The sequence below is a fragment of the Heptranchias perlo genome, chromosome 2, assembly GCF_035084215.1.
Source record: "Heptranchias perlo isolate sHepPer1 chromosome 2, sHepPer1.hap1, whole genome shotgun sequence".
Lineage (NCBI taxonomy): Eukaryota > Metazoa > Chordata > Chondrichthyes > Hexanchiformes > Hexanchidae > Heptranchias > Heptranchias perlo.
In genome coordinates, this window is record NC_090326.1 from 155,041,326 (window position 1) to 155,061,950 (window position 20,625).

Here is a 20,625-nt window from a genome sequence, read left to right on the forward strand (position 1 = left end):
CGAGCAAGGAAGTACTAGAGGGACTGGAATCCTTGAAAGTTGATAAGTCACCAGGGCCAGATGGATTGTTTCCTAGGCTATTGAAGGAAGCCAGGGAGGAAATAGCAGGTGCTCTGAGAATCATTTTCCAATCCTAGATACAGGGGAGCTACCGGAGGACTGGAAAACTGCAAACGTAGTACCATTGTTTAAAAAGGGTACGAGGGAAAGGCCAAACAGTTATAGGCCGGTCAGTCTTACCTCGGTGGTGGGCAAACTATTAGTTTATCCTATCTCAGTATTGATTCTGTCACTTGGAAAGGCATGGTTTAATCAGGGATAGTCAGCATGGCTTTGTTCAGGGAAGGTCATGCCTTACAAATCTGATTGAATTCTTTGAGGAAGTGACAAGGAGGATTGATAAGGGTAGTGCAGTGGATGTTGTCTACATGGATTTTAGTAAGGCATTTGACAAGGTCCCACATGGCAGACTGGTCAGAAAGGTAAAAGCCCATGGGATACAGGGAAATGTGGCGAATTGGATCCAAAATTGGCTCAGCAACAGGAAACAAAGGGTAAAAGTCGATGGATGTCTTTACGAATGGAAATCCGTTTCCAGTGGTGTGCCACAGGGCTCAGTGTTAGGTCCCTCGCTGTTTGTGGTATATATTAATGATTTGGACTTGAATGTAGGGGGCATGATTGGCAAATTTGCAGATGGCACAAAAATTGGCCATGTCGTTGATAGTGAAGAGGATAGCTGTAGACTCCAAGAAGATATCAATGGGTTGGTGGAGTGGGTGGAAAAGTGGCAATTGGAGTTCAACTCGGAGAAGTGTGAGGTAATGCACTTAGGGAGGGCAAACAGTAAAAGCGAATATGCAGTAAACGGAATATATTGAGAGGGGTAGAGGAAGTGAGAGACCTTGGAGTGCATGTGCACAAGTCCCTGAAGGTGGCAGTACAGGTAGATAAGGTTGCGAAGAAGGCATATTGAATGCTCTGTTATTAGCCGAGGTATAGAATACGAAAACAGGGACGTAATGATGGAACTGTATAAAATGCTGGTCAGGCCACAGCTGGAGTATTGTGCGCAGTTCTGGTCACCACATTACAGGAAGGATGTAATTGCTCTGGAGAGAGTGCAGAGAAGATTTACAAGAATGTTGCCAGGGCTTGAAAATTGCAGCTACGAGGAGAGATTGGATAGGCTGGGGTTGTTTTCCTTGGAGCAGGGGAGGCTGAGGGGTGACTTGATTGAGGTGTACAATATTATGAGGGGCCCAGATAGAGTAGACAGGAAGTACCTGTTTCCCCTAGCGGAGAGTTCAAGAACTAGAGGACATAGATTTAAGCTGATTGGCGGAAGGATTAGAGGGGACATGAGGATAAACCTTTTTACCCAGAGGGTGGTGGTTGTATGGAATTCACTGCCCAAATTGGTGGTGGAGGCAGGGACCCTCAACTCTTCTTAAAAAGTACCTGAATCTGCACCTAAAGTGCTGTAAGCTGCAGGGCTATGGACTGGGTGCTGGAAGGTGGGATTTGAATGGGCATCTGGTTGTTCTTCGAGCCGGCGTGGACACGATTGGCCGAATGGCCCCCTTCTGTGCTGTATCTTTTCTATGGTTCTATCTACTCTGTCTAGACCCTTCATGATTTTAAATACCTTTATCAAGTCTCCTCTCAACCTTCTCTGTTCCAAGGAGAACAACTCCAGCCTATCCACGTAACTAAAGTCTCTCATCCATGTGATCATTCTAGTAAATCTCTTCTGCACCCTCTCTAAGGCCTTCACATCTTTTCTAAAGTGCGGTGCCCAGAACTGGACGCACTACTCCAACTGTCGCCGAACCAGTGTTTTATAAAGGTTCACCATGACTTCCTTGCTTTTGTACTCTGCCTCTGTTTATAAAGCCCAGGACCCTGTATGCCTTTTTAACCACTGTCTCAATCTTCCTCAGCGATTTGTGTACATATACCTCCAAATCTCTCTGTTCCTGTACCCCTTTTAAATTGAAGGGCGCAATTCTAAATTACCTCTGCTCTTTCTGCAACCATGCACTGTTAGAATGCAGGGGTTACATTGCCAGAAATAATTGGTTAATAACACTAGCTAGGTTTGGATGAAGGAAGCTCCTTTGGTTTGTTTGATCTCACCCTTCCAGAATACCATCCCTTGTGGCTTTTGTCAAACATGCACTTGAACATGTAGACAGGATCTCATTTTACCATCTCATCCAAAGGGTGGTTCTACTAAATTTATTGAACTGCTTCACTTTGACAAGTTTTGAGGAATTATTCTGTTAAACTTCGGAGCAATTAGTGACTGGAGCATAACTTTAAAGAACACTGCCAGTGCAACAGAAAATCATATAATAAGGAACGTATGTATTTAATATTTCTTCAGGATCGGCCCTTTTCATATGTAAAGATCTGCAGCAATTTTTAAAAATTAACTTAGTAGTTGTCCAAGCAAAAGCATTTGTTTCTCAACTGCATGTGGTCCTTGGATTCATACAACCACTGTTTAGAAATATTTCGTGGTCATTTTCGCACTTACTCTTGTCGAATATTTACACTCTGATCCATGTGGCAGTTACAAATAGTTGATTATCAGTGTTTTTAAAATATTTTTAGGGTGATCAGTTATGAAGAAGGGAAGAGCTTAGCTGATTCCTGGAATGCTGCTTTCATGGAATCCTCTGCTAAAGAGAATCAGGTAAGGACAATAAAATTATGAAGTAGTTGAGGTGCTTGAAGCAGTGTTGGTGTTTAAACTACATGGTGTCTCTGTGCTTATGTTAAGATCATGAAAGCTGTTGCCGCTGTGCCTTTCACAACCTTAGGCCATCCAAAAGTGCTTCATAACCAATTAAGTACTTTCGAAGTGCAGTCATTGTTATAAGGTAGGGAAATGTAGCAGCCAATTTGTGCACAGCATATTCCCACAAACAGCAATGAGATAAGTGACCAGATGCAACAGGATCTTGAAAAATTGGGCCAGTGGGCCGATGAATGGCAGATGGAGTTTAATTTAGATAAATGTGAGGTGATGCATTTTGGTAGATCGAATCGGGCCAGAACCTACTCCGTTAATGGTAGGGCGTTGGGGAGAGTTATAGAACAAAGAGATCTAGGAGTACAGATTCATAGCTCCTTTAAAGTGGAGTCACAGGTGGATAGGGTGGTGAAGAAGGCATTCGGCATGCTTGGTTTCATTGGTCAGAACATTGAATACAGGAGTTGGGATGTCTTGTTGAAGTTGTACAAGACATTAGTAAGGCCACACTTGGAATACTGTGTACAGTTCTGGTCACCCTATTATAGAAAGGATATTATTAAACTAGAAAGAGTGCAGAAAAGATTTACTAGGATGCTACCGGGACTTGATGGTTTGACTTATAGGGAGAGGTTGGATAGGCTGAGACTTTTTTCCCTGGAGAGTAGGAGGTTTCGGGGTGATCTCATAGAAGTCTATAAAATAATGAGGGGCATAGATAAGGTCGATAGTCAAGATCTTTTCCCAAAGGTAGGGGAGTCTATAACGAGGGGGCATAGATTTAAGGTGAGAGGGGAGAGATACAAAAGGGTCCAGAGGGGCAATTTTTCCACTCAAAGGGTGGTGAGTGTCTGGAACGAGCTGCCAGAGGCAGTAGTGGAGGCGGGTACAATTTTGTCTTTTAAAGAGCATTTGGACAGTTACATGGGTAAGATGGGTATAGGGGGATATGGGCCAAGTGCAGGCAATTGGGATTAGCTTAGTGGTATAAACTGGGCGACATGGACATGTTGGGCCGAAGGGCCTGTTTCCATGTTGTAAACTTCTATGATTCTATGATCTGGTTTTTTAGACGGTAGTTGATTGATAAATGTTATTCAAGGCACCCCAGGAGAACTCCCCTGCTCTTCTTCGAAAATTGATGTGGGATTTTTTGCATCCAGCTGAACAAGCAGTTGTGGTCTCAGTTTAACATCTCATCTAAAGCATGGCACCTCCGACTCTGCAGCACTCCCTCAGTATTGCACTGAAATGTCAGCCGTGGTTATATGCTGAAGTCTCGAGTGGGGCTTGATGCCTAAATGTCTGTGCAGAACACCAATGGCAAAGCGCCATGTGCCGCATCTGCGGCTGGAACTCTGGGGTAAATTGTTTGGAGACTTTGCTCCCAGAGTGGAGTCTTTCTCAACAGCAGCAGAGATCAGAGATTGGAGCCGTTGGTCACAGAACTCCATGCCTGACTCTCTTCCTGCAGCAAATCTGTAAATTGGCTAATGGTACCCGTAATTTCTCAATCATTCTGTACTCCTAGCAGCTGCCAAGGTTAAGTTCACCAGACAGCTGTCCTTGTTATGGTTTTCAATACCTGTTGTTAGCATATTAAATATTTTTGAAGAACTTTCATGTCCTCGGGATGTTCCAAAGTGCTTCAGAGCCAATTAATTGCTTTTAATAAGTGTTGTCACTGTTATGTAGGCACACAGTGACCTTCATCTCAGTTTTGCAGTTCATTACCTACGTTTCCTATGGTCAGCTTCCCTCCTCGCAACCACTCGGTTGCCAAGACCACTTTTTTTCCCACACCTCATCGTTGCCTACTTTAGTCCCGATCTCTCAACTGCAGAAACCCTAGTCCAGACTTTATCGTGATTAGGCTTGACATTCTAATACTCTTAGCACCCTTACCACTTTCAAACCTCCACAATTTATAACTCATTCGAACCTCACATCCTTACCTGCACAAAATTACGTGCTCCTATTACCTCCACCCTTTCCATGCTTCACTGTGACCCTGCAAACTGACTTGAGGATTCTTATCCTCGCTTTCAAATCCCTCCATGGACTTTCCTCACCCTACCGTTGCAATCTCTTTCAGTTTATGCCTCAGCACATACCTGTACTCCTTTTGACATAGGGCTACTCCTTGTCCCCCACTCTTTATGCACCATTGGTGGCCTCTTGTTTAGCCACAGTACTTTTGGAAATTCCTGTCCTAGTACCTTCCTCCTTTCTTTCAAACACCTCCTCAAAACCCTTCCTTTTAAACCCCACCTTAACCCTCTTTGTATTCCCATTTCTCTTCTATTTGCTGTCCACTGTTTGTCTTCAATATGAAATGCTTTGAGACATCTCCCTCCATGTGAGAAGCGAAGCTCTATAGAAGTACAACTTGGTGCATACTCAGAATTTTATTTCCACTGGACCAGCCAGGAGATTAATTTTTATATTTAACTCAAATGAAGAGAGAGACTAAAATTATCAAGAATAAGCAGCACAAATGTTCCATAGCATTAAAAATGATCACAATGTTGGGAAGACTGAATAGCTGTAAGAAAATGATCCCAGGTGAGTTTAATAGTGATGTCTGTTCAGACATTCCATATTCAAATTTGCAGAATATTATAACAACATCAAGATGCTTTAATTGAAGGGTGCTCTGCAGAAGGTGAGGCATTTAGTTTCGAGGGATGGAATAGTTAATGTCTAGCTCGTTGTGCTGATGAGTAGTTTACACCTTGTGTAAAAATATTTGAAAAAGAAAAATTCATGAGTATGTGCAGAAGGAAGGCAAGTGGGACTACGGGGTTAGCTCTTTCAGAGCCAGCACAGGCATAAATGGCTGAATGGCCTCCTTCCATGCTGTAAAATTCTATGATTCTAGTTAAATCCAAAACTGCCTTTTCACCTTTCCTCTTCTAAATTTGAGGCTATTCCCTCTTGTTATAAAATCAGTGATTGTGTTAAACATATTTGCAATTATCTTGTCTACACCCTTAATGATCTTGAATAGTTATGGTATTTTGTGTTGATAAATGTAGCAGACTGTGACACAAGAAGGTACTAACTGATTCTCTGCTTTTAGAAAGTACAAAAATAGCATTTTTTGTCTTGCTAGTTTCATTTCCCAATAACTAGGTTTCTTTTCTAACATTTGTGTGTTTGGCAACTGGAAATGAAAGGCACATATCAATGGATCCCCATAGCCAGCAGAGGGGCTAGCACATTAGTTGGCAGGTTCAGTGAATGGGGCGGCTACCTACCAGTTAAAAATAGCCTGTCAAAAAATTGGCCTTTTCAAAAATTTAGCTGATTTAGAAGCTGTGCTCACATTTAAAATAGTGATTTTGAAAAATGAATAAAGTTTATGGGGAAAAGACTTCAGGAATGAGGGATAGAGAGAGTTTGTAATTTTTGTCATGCTATTTTTAAAAAAAAAAAAAATTTGTTCCTGAAAGGTGTGTCTACACTCCTAAAACCAAATGTTTTCAGTTGAATATGCTCCATAATAGCATGCTTTAAGAGTATGGGTTATACTTTCTAATACAAGTCTGAAAATAAAACCCAGGGTAAGGAGTTCCTGATGCAGCTGTCATCGGTATACAATCCCTGGTTTCACAGCTGATCTATACATCACACACTAAAACACAGGTTTGATTTTTTTTTATTTGTTCATGGGATGTGGGCATTGCTGGCAAAGCCAGCATTTATTGCCCTTGAGAAGCTGGTGGTGAGCTGCTGCCTTAAACCGCTGCAGTTCGTGTGGTGCAGGTTCTCCCACAGTGCTGTTAGGAAGGGAGTTCCAGGAATTTGACCCAGCGACGATGAAGGAACGGCGATGTATTTCCAAGTTGGGAAGGTGTGTGACTTCGATGGGAACGTGCAGGTGGTGTTGTTTCCATGTGCCTGCTGCCCTTGTCCTTCTAGGTGGTAGAGGTCGTGGGTTTGGGAGGTGCTGTCAAAGAAGCCTTGGTGAGTTGCTGCAGTGAATCCTGTCGATGGTACACACTGCAGCCACAGTGCGCCGGTGGTGAAGGGGGTGGATGGGGTGCCAATCAAACAGGCTGCTTTGTCCTGAATGGTTTTGAGTGTTCTTGGAGCTGCACTGATCCAGGTAAGTGGAGAGTATTCCATCACACTCCTGACTTGTGCCTTGTAGATGGTGGAAAGGCTTTGGGGAGTCAGGAGATGAGTCACTCGCTGCAGAATACCCAGCCTCTGACCTGCTCTTGTAGCCACAGTATTTCTGTGGCTGGTCCAGTTAAGTTTCTGGTCAATGGTGACCCCCAGGATGTTGATTGTGAGGGATTCCACGATGGTAATGCCGTTGAATGTCATGGGGAGGTGGTTAGACACTCTTGTTGGAGATGGTCATTGCCTGGCGCAAATGTTACTTGCCACTTATCAGCCCAAGCGTGGATGTTGTCCAGGTCTTGCTGCATCCAGGCACAGATTGCTTCGTTATCTGAGGGGTTGCGAATGGAACTGAACAGTCTGCAATCATCAGTGACCTTCCCCATTTCTGACCTTATGATGGAGGGAAGGTCATTGATGAAGCAGCTGAAGATGGTTGGGCCCAGGACAATGTCCTGGGCCTGAGATGATTGGCCTCCAACAACCACTACCAACTTCCTTTGTGCTATGTATGATGTTTACCAAAGTGACCTTTGGTCAGAAATTAAACAAACCACAATATCATGGAGTTATACGAATACAAGGTTTGATGACTGCCCTTTTGCATAGTTCTCTGTGGTGAAGGTTTCAGGCAACTGCTCCTTGTAAATGTTATGTCCGGCCAGTGTGAACTTGTTTCTGGAAAGTAGAATGTTGGCCACCATTTTGTTGAGAAGTTAATTACCTGACATTGCTAAACTCTTTCTAGGTTGCAGTGATAGTTTATAATGGCTTTTCTCTGCTGTATTTTGCAGTGCTAGTTTATAATCCTGTAAACGTTCAAAAAGAAGGAATAGCTAATACCCTAAGGGAATATATGGGACAGATTATCAATAAGATAATCTCAATGACTGGAGACTTCAACTCAGCTAGTCATGCCTGGCCAGTTGTATCTTAAATATTTCTCAATGTTGACACACAAAAACCAATCGTCGAGTAATATGGTGGTCAGACATCAGTTATAAGCTCACTGGGAAAGAGAAAGCAGCCATTATATCGAAGTAATCATGTTCCACAGCCAGCAGCTCCAGGGAATTTATGCTGGTCTTTTTTCTAAGTGCAAAAAGTTTCACTTACATTTTAATGGAAGCAACTTTACCAATTTGGCACGGTAAAACTGTCTCTTTAGTTTCTTTTTGTTCAAATCAAATCAAAAGCACTGCTAAATCCTTGTGTTTCATTAAAAATTCTATCCTGGTGTCACGAGTAACTTTGTGGCTGTAATAATGTTACACTAAAATAGTATTTACAATAACTAAAAAGTGTTCCAAAAGCTGTTGTTCTGCCCTCGCTCTGCCATCTCCCTGCTGTGTACTGGCCCTTGCCCTGCCATGTGTCATTGAGATTATCTTATTGATAATCTGTCCCATATATTCCCTTAGGGTATTAGCTATTCCTTGACCCTCACCCTGCCGTCTCTTCTCTCTTTCCTTCCCCCCCTCTCTCTCTTCCGCCGTCCCCCCCCCCCCCCCCCCCCCGGTGTGACCCTCGCCTTGCCATCTTCCCCCTTCCGCGCGGCCCTCGCCCTGTCTTCTCTCACAACCCCCCCCCTCCCTTCCCTTCCCCCCAGTGTGAGCCTCGCCCTGCTTTTTCTCCCCCGCTGCCCTTGCTCTGCCGTACCTCTCCCTCCCATGTGCCAGGCCTCTCTCTGCCCTCTGATGATGTTACCAAGGGACAGCATTTAATGAGGAAGTTGAAGGGCCGAAGGATAGATCCCTGGTAAATTCGAGAGGTAACACTATGGGAGCAGGAAGAAAAGCCATTGCAGAAAATTCTGAGTACAATTGGATAGATAAGAGTGGAGCCAAGCGGGGGCAGTTCGTAAGCTGGACAAGGGAGGAGATTTTCCGAAGGAGAATGGTGTGGTCGACCATGTCAGGCTGCAGAGAGTTCGCGAGGATGAGGAGGAATAGTGCACCACGGTCACGGTGGCAGAGGATGTCATTTGTGACTTTGGGGCCAATTCAGTGATGTGGTAAGGGTGAAAATCTGATTGGAGAGATTCAAACGTGGAACATATCAACAGGAGTAGGCCATTTAGCCCCTTGAGCCTGTTCCACCATTCAATGAGATCGTAGCTGATCTGTGACCTAACTCCTTATACCCGCCTTAGTCCCATATCCCTTAATACCTTTGGTCAACAAAAATCTATCAATCTCAGAAGTTTGGAACACTCTTCCACAAATGGCAGTTGATGCTAGCTCAATTGTTAATTTTAAATCTATCACCCGTTGCGTGGAGAAGTGTTTCCTAACTTCACTCCTGAAAGTGCTGGCTCTAATTTTTAGGCTATGTCCCCAGGTCCTAGATGCCCCAACAAGCAGAAATAGTTTCTCTCTATCTACTCTATCGGTTCCCCTTAATATCTTGAAAACTTCGATCAGATCACCCCTTAACCTTCTAAATTCCAGGGAATACAACCGTAGTTTGTGTAATCTCTCCTTGTAATTTAACCCTTGGAGTCCAGGTATCATTCTAGTAAATGTACGCTGCACTCCCTCCAAGGCTAATATATCCTTCCTAAGGTGCATTGCCCAGAACGGAACACAGTACTCTAGGTGTGGTCTAACCAGGGCTTTGTATAGCTGTAGCATAACTTCTACCCCCTTGGATTTTAGTCCTCTAGATAATAAGGCCAGCATTTATATTCCATTAGCCTTTTTGATTATTTTCTGTACCTGTCCATGACATTTTGATGATCCATGTACATGGGCCCCTAAGTCTCTTTGGACCTCTACTTTTTTGAGCATTTCACCATTTAGAAAGTACTCTGATCTATTCTTCTTGGGTCCAAAGTGGATGACCTCACACTTGTCTATATTGAAATCCATTTGCCATAGTTTTAGAATTGCAGGAAAGATGAGCATGGTTTGGGAGGCGACGACACGTTCAAGGACTTTAGTGAGGAATCATAGAGTCATAGAGTTATACAGCACGGATAGAGGCCCTTCGGCCCATCGTGTCCGCACCAGCCATCAAGCCCTGTCTACTCTAATCCCATATTCCAGCATTTGGTCCGTAGCCTTGTATGCTATGGCATTTCAAGTGCTCATCCAAATGCTTCTTGAATGTTGTGAGGGTTCCTGCCTCCACAACCCTTTCAGGCAGTGAGTTCCAGACTCCAACCACCCTCTGGGTGAAAAAGTTCTTTCTCATATCCCCTCTAAACCTCCCGCCTTTTACCTTGAATCTATGTCCCCTTGTTATAGAACCCTCAACTAAGGGAAAAAGCTCCTTAGTATCCATCCTATCTGTGCCCCTCATAATTTTGTACACCTCAATCATGTCCCCCCTCAGCCTCCTCTGCTCCAAGGAAAACAAACCCAATCTTCCCAGTCTCTCATCATAGCTGAAGCGCTCCAGCCCTGGTAACATCCTGGTGAATCTCCTCTGCACCCTCTCCAAAGCGATCACATCCTTCCTGTAGTGCGGCGACCAGAACTGCACACAGTACTCCAGCTGTGGCCTAACCAGTGATTTATACAGCTCCATCATAACCTCCTTGCTCTTATATTCTATGCCTCGGCTAATAAAGGCAAGTATCCGATATGCCTTCTTTACCACCTTATCTACCTGTTCCGCCGCCTTCAGGGATCTGTGAACTTGCACACCAAGATCCCTCTGTCTTGCCTAGGGTCCTCCCATTCATTGTGTATTCCCTTGCCTTGGTCCCTCCAAAGTGCATCACCTCGCACTTTTCTGGGTTAAATTCCATTTGCCACTGTTCCGCCCATCTGACCAACCCATCTATATCGTCCTGCAGACTGAGGCTATCCTCCTCGCTATTTACCACCCTACCAATTTTTGTATCATCAGCGAACTTACTGATTATACCTTTTACATTCATATCCAAGTCATTAATGTAGACCACAAACAGCAAGGGACCCAGCACCGATCCCTGTGGTACCCCACTGGCCACAGGCTTCCAGTCACAAAAACAACCTTCGACCATCACCCTCTGCCTTCTGCCACTAAGCCAGTTTTGTATCCAAAGTGCCAAGGCACCCTGGATTCCATGGGCTCGTACCTTCTTGACCAGTCTCCTGTGGGGGACTTTATCGAAGGCCTTACTGAAATCCATGTATACCACATCCACTGCGTTACCCTCATCCACACGCCTAGTCACCCCCTCAAAAAATTCAATCAAATTAGTCAGACATGATCTTCCCTTGACAAAGCCATGTTGACTATCCCTGATTAATCCTTGCTTCTCCAAGTGGAGACTCATTTTGTCCTTCAGAATTTTTTCCAATAATTTTCCTACCACTGATGTTAGGCTCACTGGCCTGTAGTTCCCCGGTTTTTCCCTACTCCCCTTCTTGAATAATGGTACTACATTAGCGGTTCTCCAGTCCTCTGGCACATCCCCTGTGGCCAGAGAGGTTCTGAATATGTGTTAGAGCCCCCGCAATCTCCTCCTTTGCCTCACACAGTAGCCTGGGGTACATTTCGTCCGGGCCTGGGGATTTATCCATTTTAAGGCCTGCTAAAACCGCCAATACCTCCTCCCGCTCGATGTTAATATGTTCGAGTATATCACAGTCCCCCTGCCGTATTTCTATGTCTACATCGTCCTTCTCCATAGTGAAAACAGATGCAAAAAATTCATTTAGAACCCCTCCTACATCTGCCGGCTCCACACACACATTGCCATTTTTGTCCCTAATGGGCCCTATTTTTTCCCTAGTCATCCTCTTACCCTTAATATACTTATAAAACATCTTAGGATTTTCCTTTATTTTGCTCGCCAGTGTTATTTCATGGCCCCTCCTTGATCTCCTAATTTCTTTTTTAAGTATCCCCCAGCACTTTTTGTACTCCTCTAGGGCTTCCTCCGTCTTTAGCCTTTTGTATCTGCCAAAAGCCCTCCTTTTTTTCCTAATCCATTCTCGTATATCCCCTGACATCCAAGGTTCCCTGGAGTTCTTGGAACCACCCTTGACCTTTACGGGAACATGTTGCCATTGTATGGTCTCAATCTCCCTTCTGAAAGACTCCGGTTGCTCCGATGCGGATTTTCCTACAAGAAAGGGAGGTTGGTGATTTGACAACCGTTTGCAAGCACAGCAGGTTCAAGAACGGGCGTTTTGAAGAGGGAGTGATTGGTTTTGAAAGGGAGGTGGACTGTACCTGAGGGCAGAAAATGACTTACAATGTCAGCGAGCATGGGGTTTAGGAAGGGAAGTTGGGTGGTCAGCAGTTTAGTGGGAATGAAGTTGCGAGCAAGGGGCAGGTCTCGTGGACTTAGTGAGTTTGGAGAGAGCATGAGGGGAGATGGGAGAGAAACTAGAGAATGGCACTAGTTCAGAACTAGGATAGGGAGGATCATTTCTCAGGTCAGTTCTGTGGTGGAGATTCTCTGTAGATTAAAAATGATTGGCTCGGCTCTTTTTTCCCAGTCTGGCACAAATTTGCATATGCAAAACCTAATGCACGAGTTACGGGTCTTAAAACGCCAGCGATATTACCTGCATTAGTCAGTTTTTCTTTGTTTCAGTAATATTTCTGCCGAGTTCCTTCTGATTCCTGCAAATGTATCGTATGTCTTATTGCTCTTGAGAAATAAATCAATATAAATTTACACTAACTATCTATCTCTATCCTATCTATCTCTATCCTATCTATCGATGGTCAAGGTTCTCTCCAACTATAATAAATCGTTACCTGGAGGTAGGGGGAGGGGATGAAGAAATGATTCATCTGGAGTGAGGTTTCAGTAGAAGCTTAATTCAGCATAACAGCTGGCTAGCAGTTTGTTCAAGACAGGAACCAAAATTCAGCACTTCTCCAATGTATACTGAAGCCTGAGGCAGTGGTCCCAGACAGCTGCCCAGGTGGATCTGAATTTGCATCCTCCATACTGAGCTTTTAATTGTAATCTCTCTCACGGCTGTCAAATTCTGCCACTCAGGGTCTCGCCTCCTGTTAGCATAGCCAAATTTTTAAGCATTCCAATTCTTAATCTCCATTGTTACATTGTCATTGTGACCTGGGTAAGCAACAGGAGGCAGGGATTGTAAAGTAGGGCAATTAAATGAGGCGGCATTGCGTGAGATGAAAGGACTTTTTTCAGCAAGCAACTTGAATTTTCGCTCTTTGGTCTGGCATGGTATCAGTGAGTGCTGCAATTCCAATAAGTATCATGATGTGGAGATGCCGGTGATGGACTGGGGTTGACAATTGTAAACAATTTTACAACACCAAGTTATAGTCCAGCAATTTTATTTTAAATTCACAAGCTTTCGGAGGCTTCCTCCTTCGTCAGGTGAACGATGTGGAAATGAAATCCTCGAAATGAAATCGCATTTATAATTCACAGAACAATGCTTGGTGAGTACAGACAGTTTTTTCAACTGCCTGTTGCCAAGGCAATCAGTGTGCAGACAGACAGGTGTTACCTGCCAGGTCTCACAGAATATACAAATCACCAAAAAAAAACAACAAACAAAAAGAGATAGAGAGGTAGAAACATAGAAAAGACAGCAACTGACCCGTTATATTAAAAACAGATAACATTTGGTGGGGTAACGTGTAACGTGACATGAACCCAAGATCCCGGTTGAGGCCGTCCTCATGGGTGCGGAACTTGGCTATCAATTTCTGCTTGACGATTTTGCGTTGTCGTGTGTCTCGAAGGCCGCCTTGGAGTACGCTTACCCGAAGGTCGGTGGATGAATGTCCATGACTGCTGAAGTGTTCCCCGACTGGGAGGGAACCCTCCTGTTTGGCGATTGTTGCGCGGTGTCCGTTCATCCGTTGTCGCAGCGTCTGCATGGTCTCGCCAATGTACCATGCTCTGGGGCATCCTTTCCTGCAATGTATGAGGTAGACAACGTTGGCCGAGTCACAGGAGTATGAACCATGCACCTGGTGGGTGGTGTCCTCTCGTGTGATGGTGGTATCTGTGTCGATGATCTGGCATGTCTTGCAGAGGTTACCGTGGACATTCATCCACCGACCTTCGGGTAAGCGTACTCCAAGGCGGCCTTCGAGACACACGACCACGCAAAATCGTCGAGCAGAAATTGATAGCCAAGTTCTGCACCCATGAGGACGGCCTCAACCGGGATCTTGGGTTCATGTCACGCTACACGTTACCCCAGCAGCGAACAAATGTTATCTGTTTTTAATATAACGGGTCAGTTGCTGTCTTTTCTATGTTTCTACCTCTCTATCTTTTTTTTTGTTTTTTTTTGGTGATTTGTATATTCTGTGAGACCTGGCAGGTAACACCTGTCTGTCTGCACACTGATTGCCTTGGCAATGGGCAGTTGAAAAAACTGTCTGTACTCACCAAGCATTGTTCTGTGAATTATAAATGCGATTTCATTTCGAGGATTTCATTTTCACATCGTTCACCTGACGAAGGAGGAAGCCTCTGAAAGCTTGTGAATTTAAAATAAAATTGCTGGACTATAACTTGGTGTTGTAAAATTGTTTACAATAAGTATCATGTCAGGGGCGCCCTCCTCTCCCTATTGTTCCCATCACTGCTGGACCGCGGCACCCTCCCCAATGCTGGCTGACCCCAAAAGGCTTCCACCTCCCCAGCTTTCACACACGCTTGGATCCATTTCCTGCTGCTGCCAATACCTGGGATCTATTTTCCCAATGTTGCTGCAGCCCAGGCACCTCTCCCAACTGTTGAAACACCCACTGACCCTTAATCCAATACCTCAGACTTCAGGACCCCATCTCGTGCTGCTAAACTTGCCCCCCACCCAGAGAGCCAAATCCCCAGATCTCACCCCCTCCCTGCAGTGTTACAAAACCAGTTGATCTCCCACTTGTCATTCCAAACTTAACCCAGTGAGGAAAAACCCCAGAAACACTTGTTCAATACTTGTAAACCCACCCCCCTCACACAATCCCTCTTCCCAGTGTTGCAAGACCCCCTCCCCCATAGCCCCAAACAGAGTGCTTGCCTCCAACCTTCTGCATCATGATATGAATCCTGCATTTTACAAAAGTTAAGAAATAAATATTGAGTACATAGCTTAAGGAACAATTGTACCTCCCAACTCACTGAGCCATGGCACAGGGGATCCATTAGTATATTGTATATTGCAATCTGGAATTATGTACATGCAGGTAGAAATTTAAAAGTAAATGGGCGTCTTGTCCTGCACCACTGCTTAATTTCTTGTATCTTTCAACACTAAAGAGCAATCAAAAAAAATTCAAAGGGCAGAGATCCACAGCGTTGTTTATATAATGTATTTTATCTCTGGCAACTTCTGGAAATTTGTATGTGGTGGAGGTGGGGGGGTGGTGGTGGGGTCCATGGGTCTGCTTAAATGTAATCCTGTCAGGTTTTTGTAGTGTACATGAACAAGTTCATCAGATTCTTTCAGCTCTGATGTGATGAGAGTTTCAATTTCAGCCAGTTTAATGGCAAGACAAGCATATAATCAAATCTGCCATCTTTGCCCTGTAAGCTTGAAGGGTTAGTCTGCAAAAACTTTGAGAAGCAATAATTCTCTTTAATTACAAAGTAAATCTCTCACTGGACCAGTGCCAAGTTGTAGTTAGGCATGCATGACATTGCGGTACCATCGCTGCTGCATAGACGACAGAACTTAAGCACGTGGAGGTAGTGTGCTCAAGCAGTTTGTGTGTTTAAGATCCACCTCCAGCCTAATGACTTGTGCTGTCGGGCTTTAATTTTCTATTAAAAGTCCTAAAGAAGGAGTTGTATCTAGTCCATTTAATACCAATTGTAAACAATTTTACAACACCAAGTTATAGTCCAGCAATTTTATTTTAAATTCACAAGCTTTCGGAGGCTTCCCCCTTCGTCAGGTGAACGATGTGAAGGGGGAAGCCTCCGAAAGCTTGTGAATTTAAAATAAAATTGCTGGACTATAACTTGGTGTTGTAAAATTGTTTACAATTGTCAACCCCAGTCCATCACCGGCATCTCCACATTTAATACCAAATTAACTTCTGGGGCAATCTGAGAAGGCATGACTTTTCATGCTGAACAGAACCATGGTGCTAAACAATTAACAAACGATTAACAAAAATTTACTTGAAAGAATGTGAAGATGTGTTTCGACCTCCAGGGTTTAAGTCCTCTTTAAAAAAAAACAGTTGAACTCCAGATGGCAAACTTGAAAATGATAAACATCTGAGTATTCCAAAAATAAATTTGGTGATTTGAAGTGCTACGGTAAGTATTTCATCGCAGTTACATTTATAAATTTTCCTTCCATTCTTAATAGCATTCTCTTGCTGTCCGATTTTCTCTCCTGAAGGAGCTAACTTATGCTGGATATAGTTCAACAAGCAGTGGCTGCCTGCCTGTTACCTTGACCAAGTGGTCATTCTTTATATGTATGAACCTTGGATGTGAGTGTCAGCGGGCTGCTTGAATTTTGGAGCATCCAAGCTGGACCTGGGCCTGTCCTCGTCCACAGATGCAGGCTTTTTTCCAGCAGGTGTCCTAAAGCAGCAGCCAATAATAGCTGACCTACTGCAGCCCAGCTAAGATTGAATCTGGGGCTGTTCTGGTCTTTTTAGCTTACTTACTTGCTGGGTGCTTAATTTACCAACTAAACTATATGGGGAGTTGCCTTTCCTTCAATTCTTATTTGCCTGGTTGATGTTATTGCAGCCTCAGACCACAATAGGTGTTTGATCCAGCAATAAATTGTAATCAGGAAGCTGAAGTACAATTTTTTAAAAATTAGTTGAAATAAGCTAGATTGGTTAGAGGACTATAATCTACACAGCCTTATTTCAACAGAAGCAAGTAACTTATTGTCAGCCAGTCACCCCAACAAATACTGTCCATAGAACAAATTACTGACTGGTATTAGTTACAGACAGCTGGGCAATGGTGTTAAAAATGGACAAGAAACTGATTTGTTTTGGAGTCATTTCATAGAATTCTGAAAATTGACTGACTGAAATTTTATAACTGGATAGTCTGATGCCACTGCCAATGGTTCTCTCCAGATTACTCCGTGGAAATTACACACACAAGTTGAAATTCTGTACTGATCAGTGTTAGCTGTAGTTTAGTGGTAGCGCACTCTCCTCTGAGCCAGCAGCTTGTGGGTTCATATCCCACTCCAGAGACTTGAGCACAAAATCTACTCTGACGCTCCAGTGCAGTACTGTCGGAGGTGCTATCTTTTGGATGAGACGTTAAACTGAGGCCACGTCTGCCTTGTCAGGTGGACGTAAAAGATCCTATGGCATTATTTCGAAGAGCAGGGGAGTTCTCTTCAGTCTCTTGGCCAATATTTATCCCTCAGCTAACATCACTAAAACAGGTTATTTGGTCATTATCACATTGCTGTTTGTGGGACCTTGCTGTGTGCAAATTGGCTGCCATGTTTCCTACAATATAACAGTGACTACACTTCAAAAGTACTTTGTTGGCTGTAAAGCGCTTTAGGATGTCCTGAGGTCATTAAAGGCGCTATATAAATGCAAGTTATTTCTTTTTATATTGGTTCTACATAGCATCTGATGTGGGAATGTTTTAAAATGCTCTGGTGAAATAATTCATGGTATAGACAAATACACTGACAATAAAAGAGATTGTAAAAATGTTTGCTTTTTTGCTCCATTTAACTTCCCAGGTGGCAGGGGAAGCCTTTTAGTGACCAGACAAAGCAACAGATTGGCTTTTTAATTTATTTCTTGGTATGTGGGTGATGCTAGCAAGGCCACACTTACTACCTATCCCCAGTTGTCTTTAGAAGGTAGTGGGCCACATTCTTGAACTGGTATTTGGTAGGAAATTCCAGGATTTTGTCCTAACAATGATATGTCCAAATCAGAACAGTGTTCGACAGATCAGAAATCTGTACTATGTATTGTCCTAAACCTTCATATTGTGTAGTTTTTGCCTATAAGGAAGTTCGTGTTGAGCGCAAACACCGGCATAGACCATTTGGGCCGAATAGCCTGTTCCTGTGCTGTAGATTCTATGTAAAGCCACTGAAGAAGCCAATGTGTTTAGGCCACTTTGTGCTTACTATGAACAGAAACTCCATTTAACCCTGTCTGAAATATTGGCCCACTACCTTTTTAAATGATCAAGACTCGTTGCTGGGAAGGCAGTGCTCCACACAGGTTGCTAACTTTGTTCTGAAGTAAGTCAATAAAGACGCTTAGCCTCGGGTGTGAATGGATTTGAGTCCAACATCTTTTATTGAGGCTGTCAGGTTAAAACCATCTGAATCATTTGTTTGAGTGACTAAGGCCTGTGAAACTTGGAATCTGTATAATTGAGGGCACGGGGCAAAAGGGAATATCCCACAGGATGTCACTGGGGACGAAGGGGTGGGCTAACAGCACAGTGCCCAGCCAGTGACTTGTATCTTTGGATATCTCTTTCCAATTCTTCAGTTTTTCTGGATTTGTTTCATTAAAGACAGATATACACAGACTCCGTGGTGGTTAGACAAAATCTAACATAAGTTTAATGTTGCAGACACTGGTCCAGGTTTAGTATTGCTAAGAGTTGGTGCAGTGTTGCTTTTATTTAATTTTTATATTCTGAGGAGGCACAAGTTAAATCATCTTTATCCAGGGAATACGCTATCAATTTTCTGCTACTGTCCACTAATAATTTATGGTTGAAGTGACATGGTCTGGTGGCATTTATTCTTCTCTCCGAAGACCAGGTGAATTTGAAGGGGCTCCTCTCGATTACTTCCTGTAATGAGGATTTCTGTTTGATTCTTGGGTTTATAGGGATCAATGGCTCGTTTTACGGCAGTAATCTTGGCCGCTAAGCATGCGAAATATCAGAATAAAGCCCAAAATGTAAACACTGGTCAAATCCTAGTTAATATATATTGATTCTAATAACATTTGAATGTCCTACAAGACTAGTGATGTCTTGGGCAAAAAGTCGTCTTTTTTTTATTTTAAATGTCGTTTTTTTTTTTCAGACTGCGGTTGAGGTCTTTAAGCGAATAATTATGGAGGCTGAAAGGGCAGATGGAGGTGCTCAGCAAGCGAAATCTTCATGCTCAGTAATGTGAGTCCCGAAGACGCCGATGAGACTGCTCTACTTGAAGAGGCATACTGCCACTTTCCCTTTAAATAAAAACTATGCCTTTTTACCAGTTCTACAGATGGTCAGAGACTTCCTTTTTTCCCCCTCACTTATGTTGAACTCTGACCCTTTTGCAAATGGCTTCACTTCTGCATTAAAAAAAACTTAAAAGCAGTTCATATTTTTCAATTTGTATATTGTATTTCTTGACATGGGCAATGAATAGTCATTTGCCAACATTCATTTTTCATGTAGTGTGAATGTCAGTTGGAAGTAGTTGATTGTAAACTTTAAAGAAAAAAGTGCATATTGTTACACTACTATTTACATAAAAAGGCTTGGATATATCAGTGTTTTTCTTCATGTGTTGTATGTATACTTGTAAATAAACATTAGCAGCAAACTGATTTTGTTTTTAATACTTGCTGGTAGAAAAATACTGTAGTAAGACTATTTTTACTAGACTCACTGTACAAAGGTATTTTAAAACAATGGGGTTGCATTTGAGATGATGCTTTACACCCCGTTCTTACTCTGAACACAGCTTATGGAATCCTGAGCTTGACTGACATCTTTTTGTTTCTAATCAGTGAAGACAACATTCATCAATTGAAAGTCATTAGCTTGTGTGTGCAGATTTCTACTATATATTGAAATGGGTCTTCAGCAGGCTAAAGGTTAAAAATTGGGAGGTATCTAAAATGCAACAAAACAAATTTTTATATATATTTACAAAATTATTACCATTCAGCCAAGTATGATTTAAAAACATAACACGATTGATGTAGCTATCGACAATCTGCAGTCGTGCAACTGCTTTATACTATCTACTTTCTGAGCAGACCACCCTTCAGTAATTACTTATGTAGATAATACTAATGGGTAAATAATCATACGGATGGCCTTTAAAATTTACATTGGGTGGCATGTCAATGTTCACAGGAAAATGAGTTCCACGATTTGTTCCCAATGATTTGCAAACACTGTACTGGAGGACTTATAATGTCCTATTCCACCCTTTGCTGTAATTCCTACAAAGAGGGTACTTACCAGCTAATAAAAGTGGGATTTGGTATATGGATAGATGTAATGACATTTTGTTCTCCTGAAGTAATGCAAAATATTCATCAAGTAAAATGAGGAAGGCTTGGTTTGTATCTTGACTATAAATCTGTTGCGATGCCGATTCATCTGCAAACTTGGGCAATGCCATTTATAACACGTGATGAAAGCAGCACAAACAGATTAAATAGCAACAGTGGTGGTTTGCATCCACTTTCACTTCCTGGAAAATTCCTCTGTGCACTTCATTCTTAACATGGTGAGACATGCATTCACTGTTGCTTGGAATAGCTGTGTTTCACATGCTGCATTTATTGTAGTCCATCCTTCAACAAACTCTCTAGAAAACTATGATAGAGTGTGTGTTAAAAGAAAAAAAAAACTTAAATTTTGCACTATACTTACTAAGTATCTTCCCTTTCAAGACTGGGCTCCTTTTTGAAAATGCATATGCATTGAAGTGCCCCTCCATCTGCATGCAGATACAACCCTTGTCAATAATGACTCTGCCACCTCAGTAATTCAGCGTGTTTTACTAGATTTTCCAAAGTAGATGGACTTCACTCAAAATCCAATTTTACCCTCTTCTGAAACATGTGACATGAAACATGTT

The 20,625-nt window shown here is 42.9% G+C and overlaps 1 protein-coding gene across 1 annotated transcript in view; it reads left to right on the forward strand.

Annotated features, from left to right (window-relative positions):
- Nucleotides 1-19,357, forward strand: part of rheb (Ras homolog, mTORC1 binding) — a 105,448-nt gene extending 86,091 nt beyond the window's left edge. The window contains exons 7-8 of the mRNA XM_067967922.1: nucleotides 2,620-2,701; nucleotides 18,844-19,357. Of these exons, the coding sequence (XP_067824023.1) occupies nucleotides 2,620-2,701; nucleotides 18,844-18,936 (175 nt within the window). The 3' untranslated portion in view covers nucleotides 18,937-19,357. The remainder of the gene's footprint in view (nucleotides 1-2,619; nucleotides 2,702-18,843) is intronic.
- Nucleotides 19,358-20,625: the final 1,268 nt, after the last annotated feature.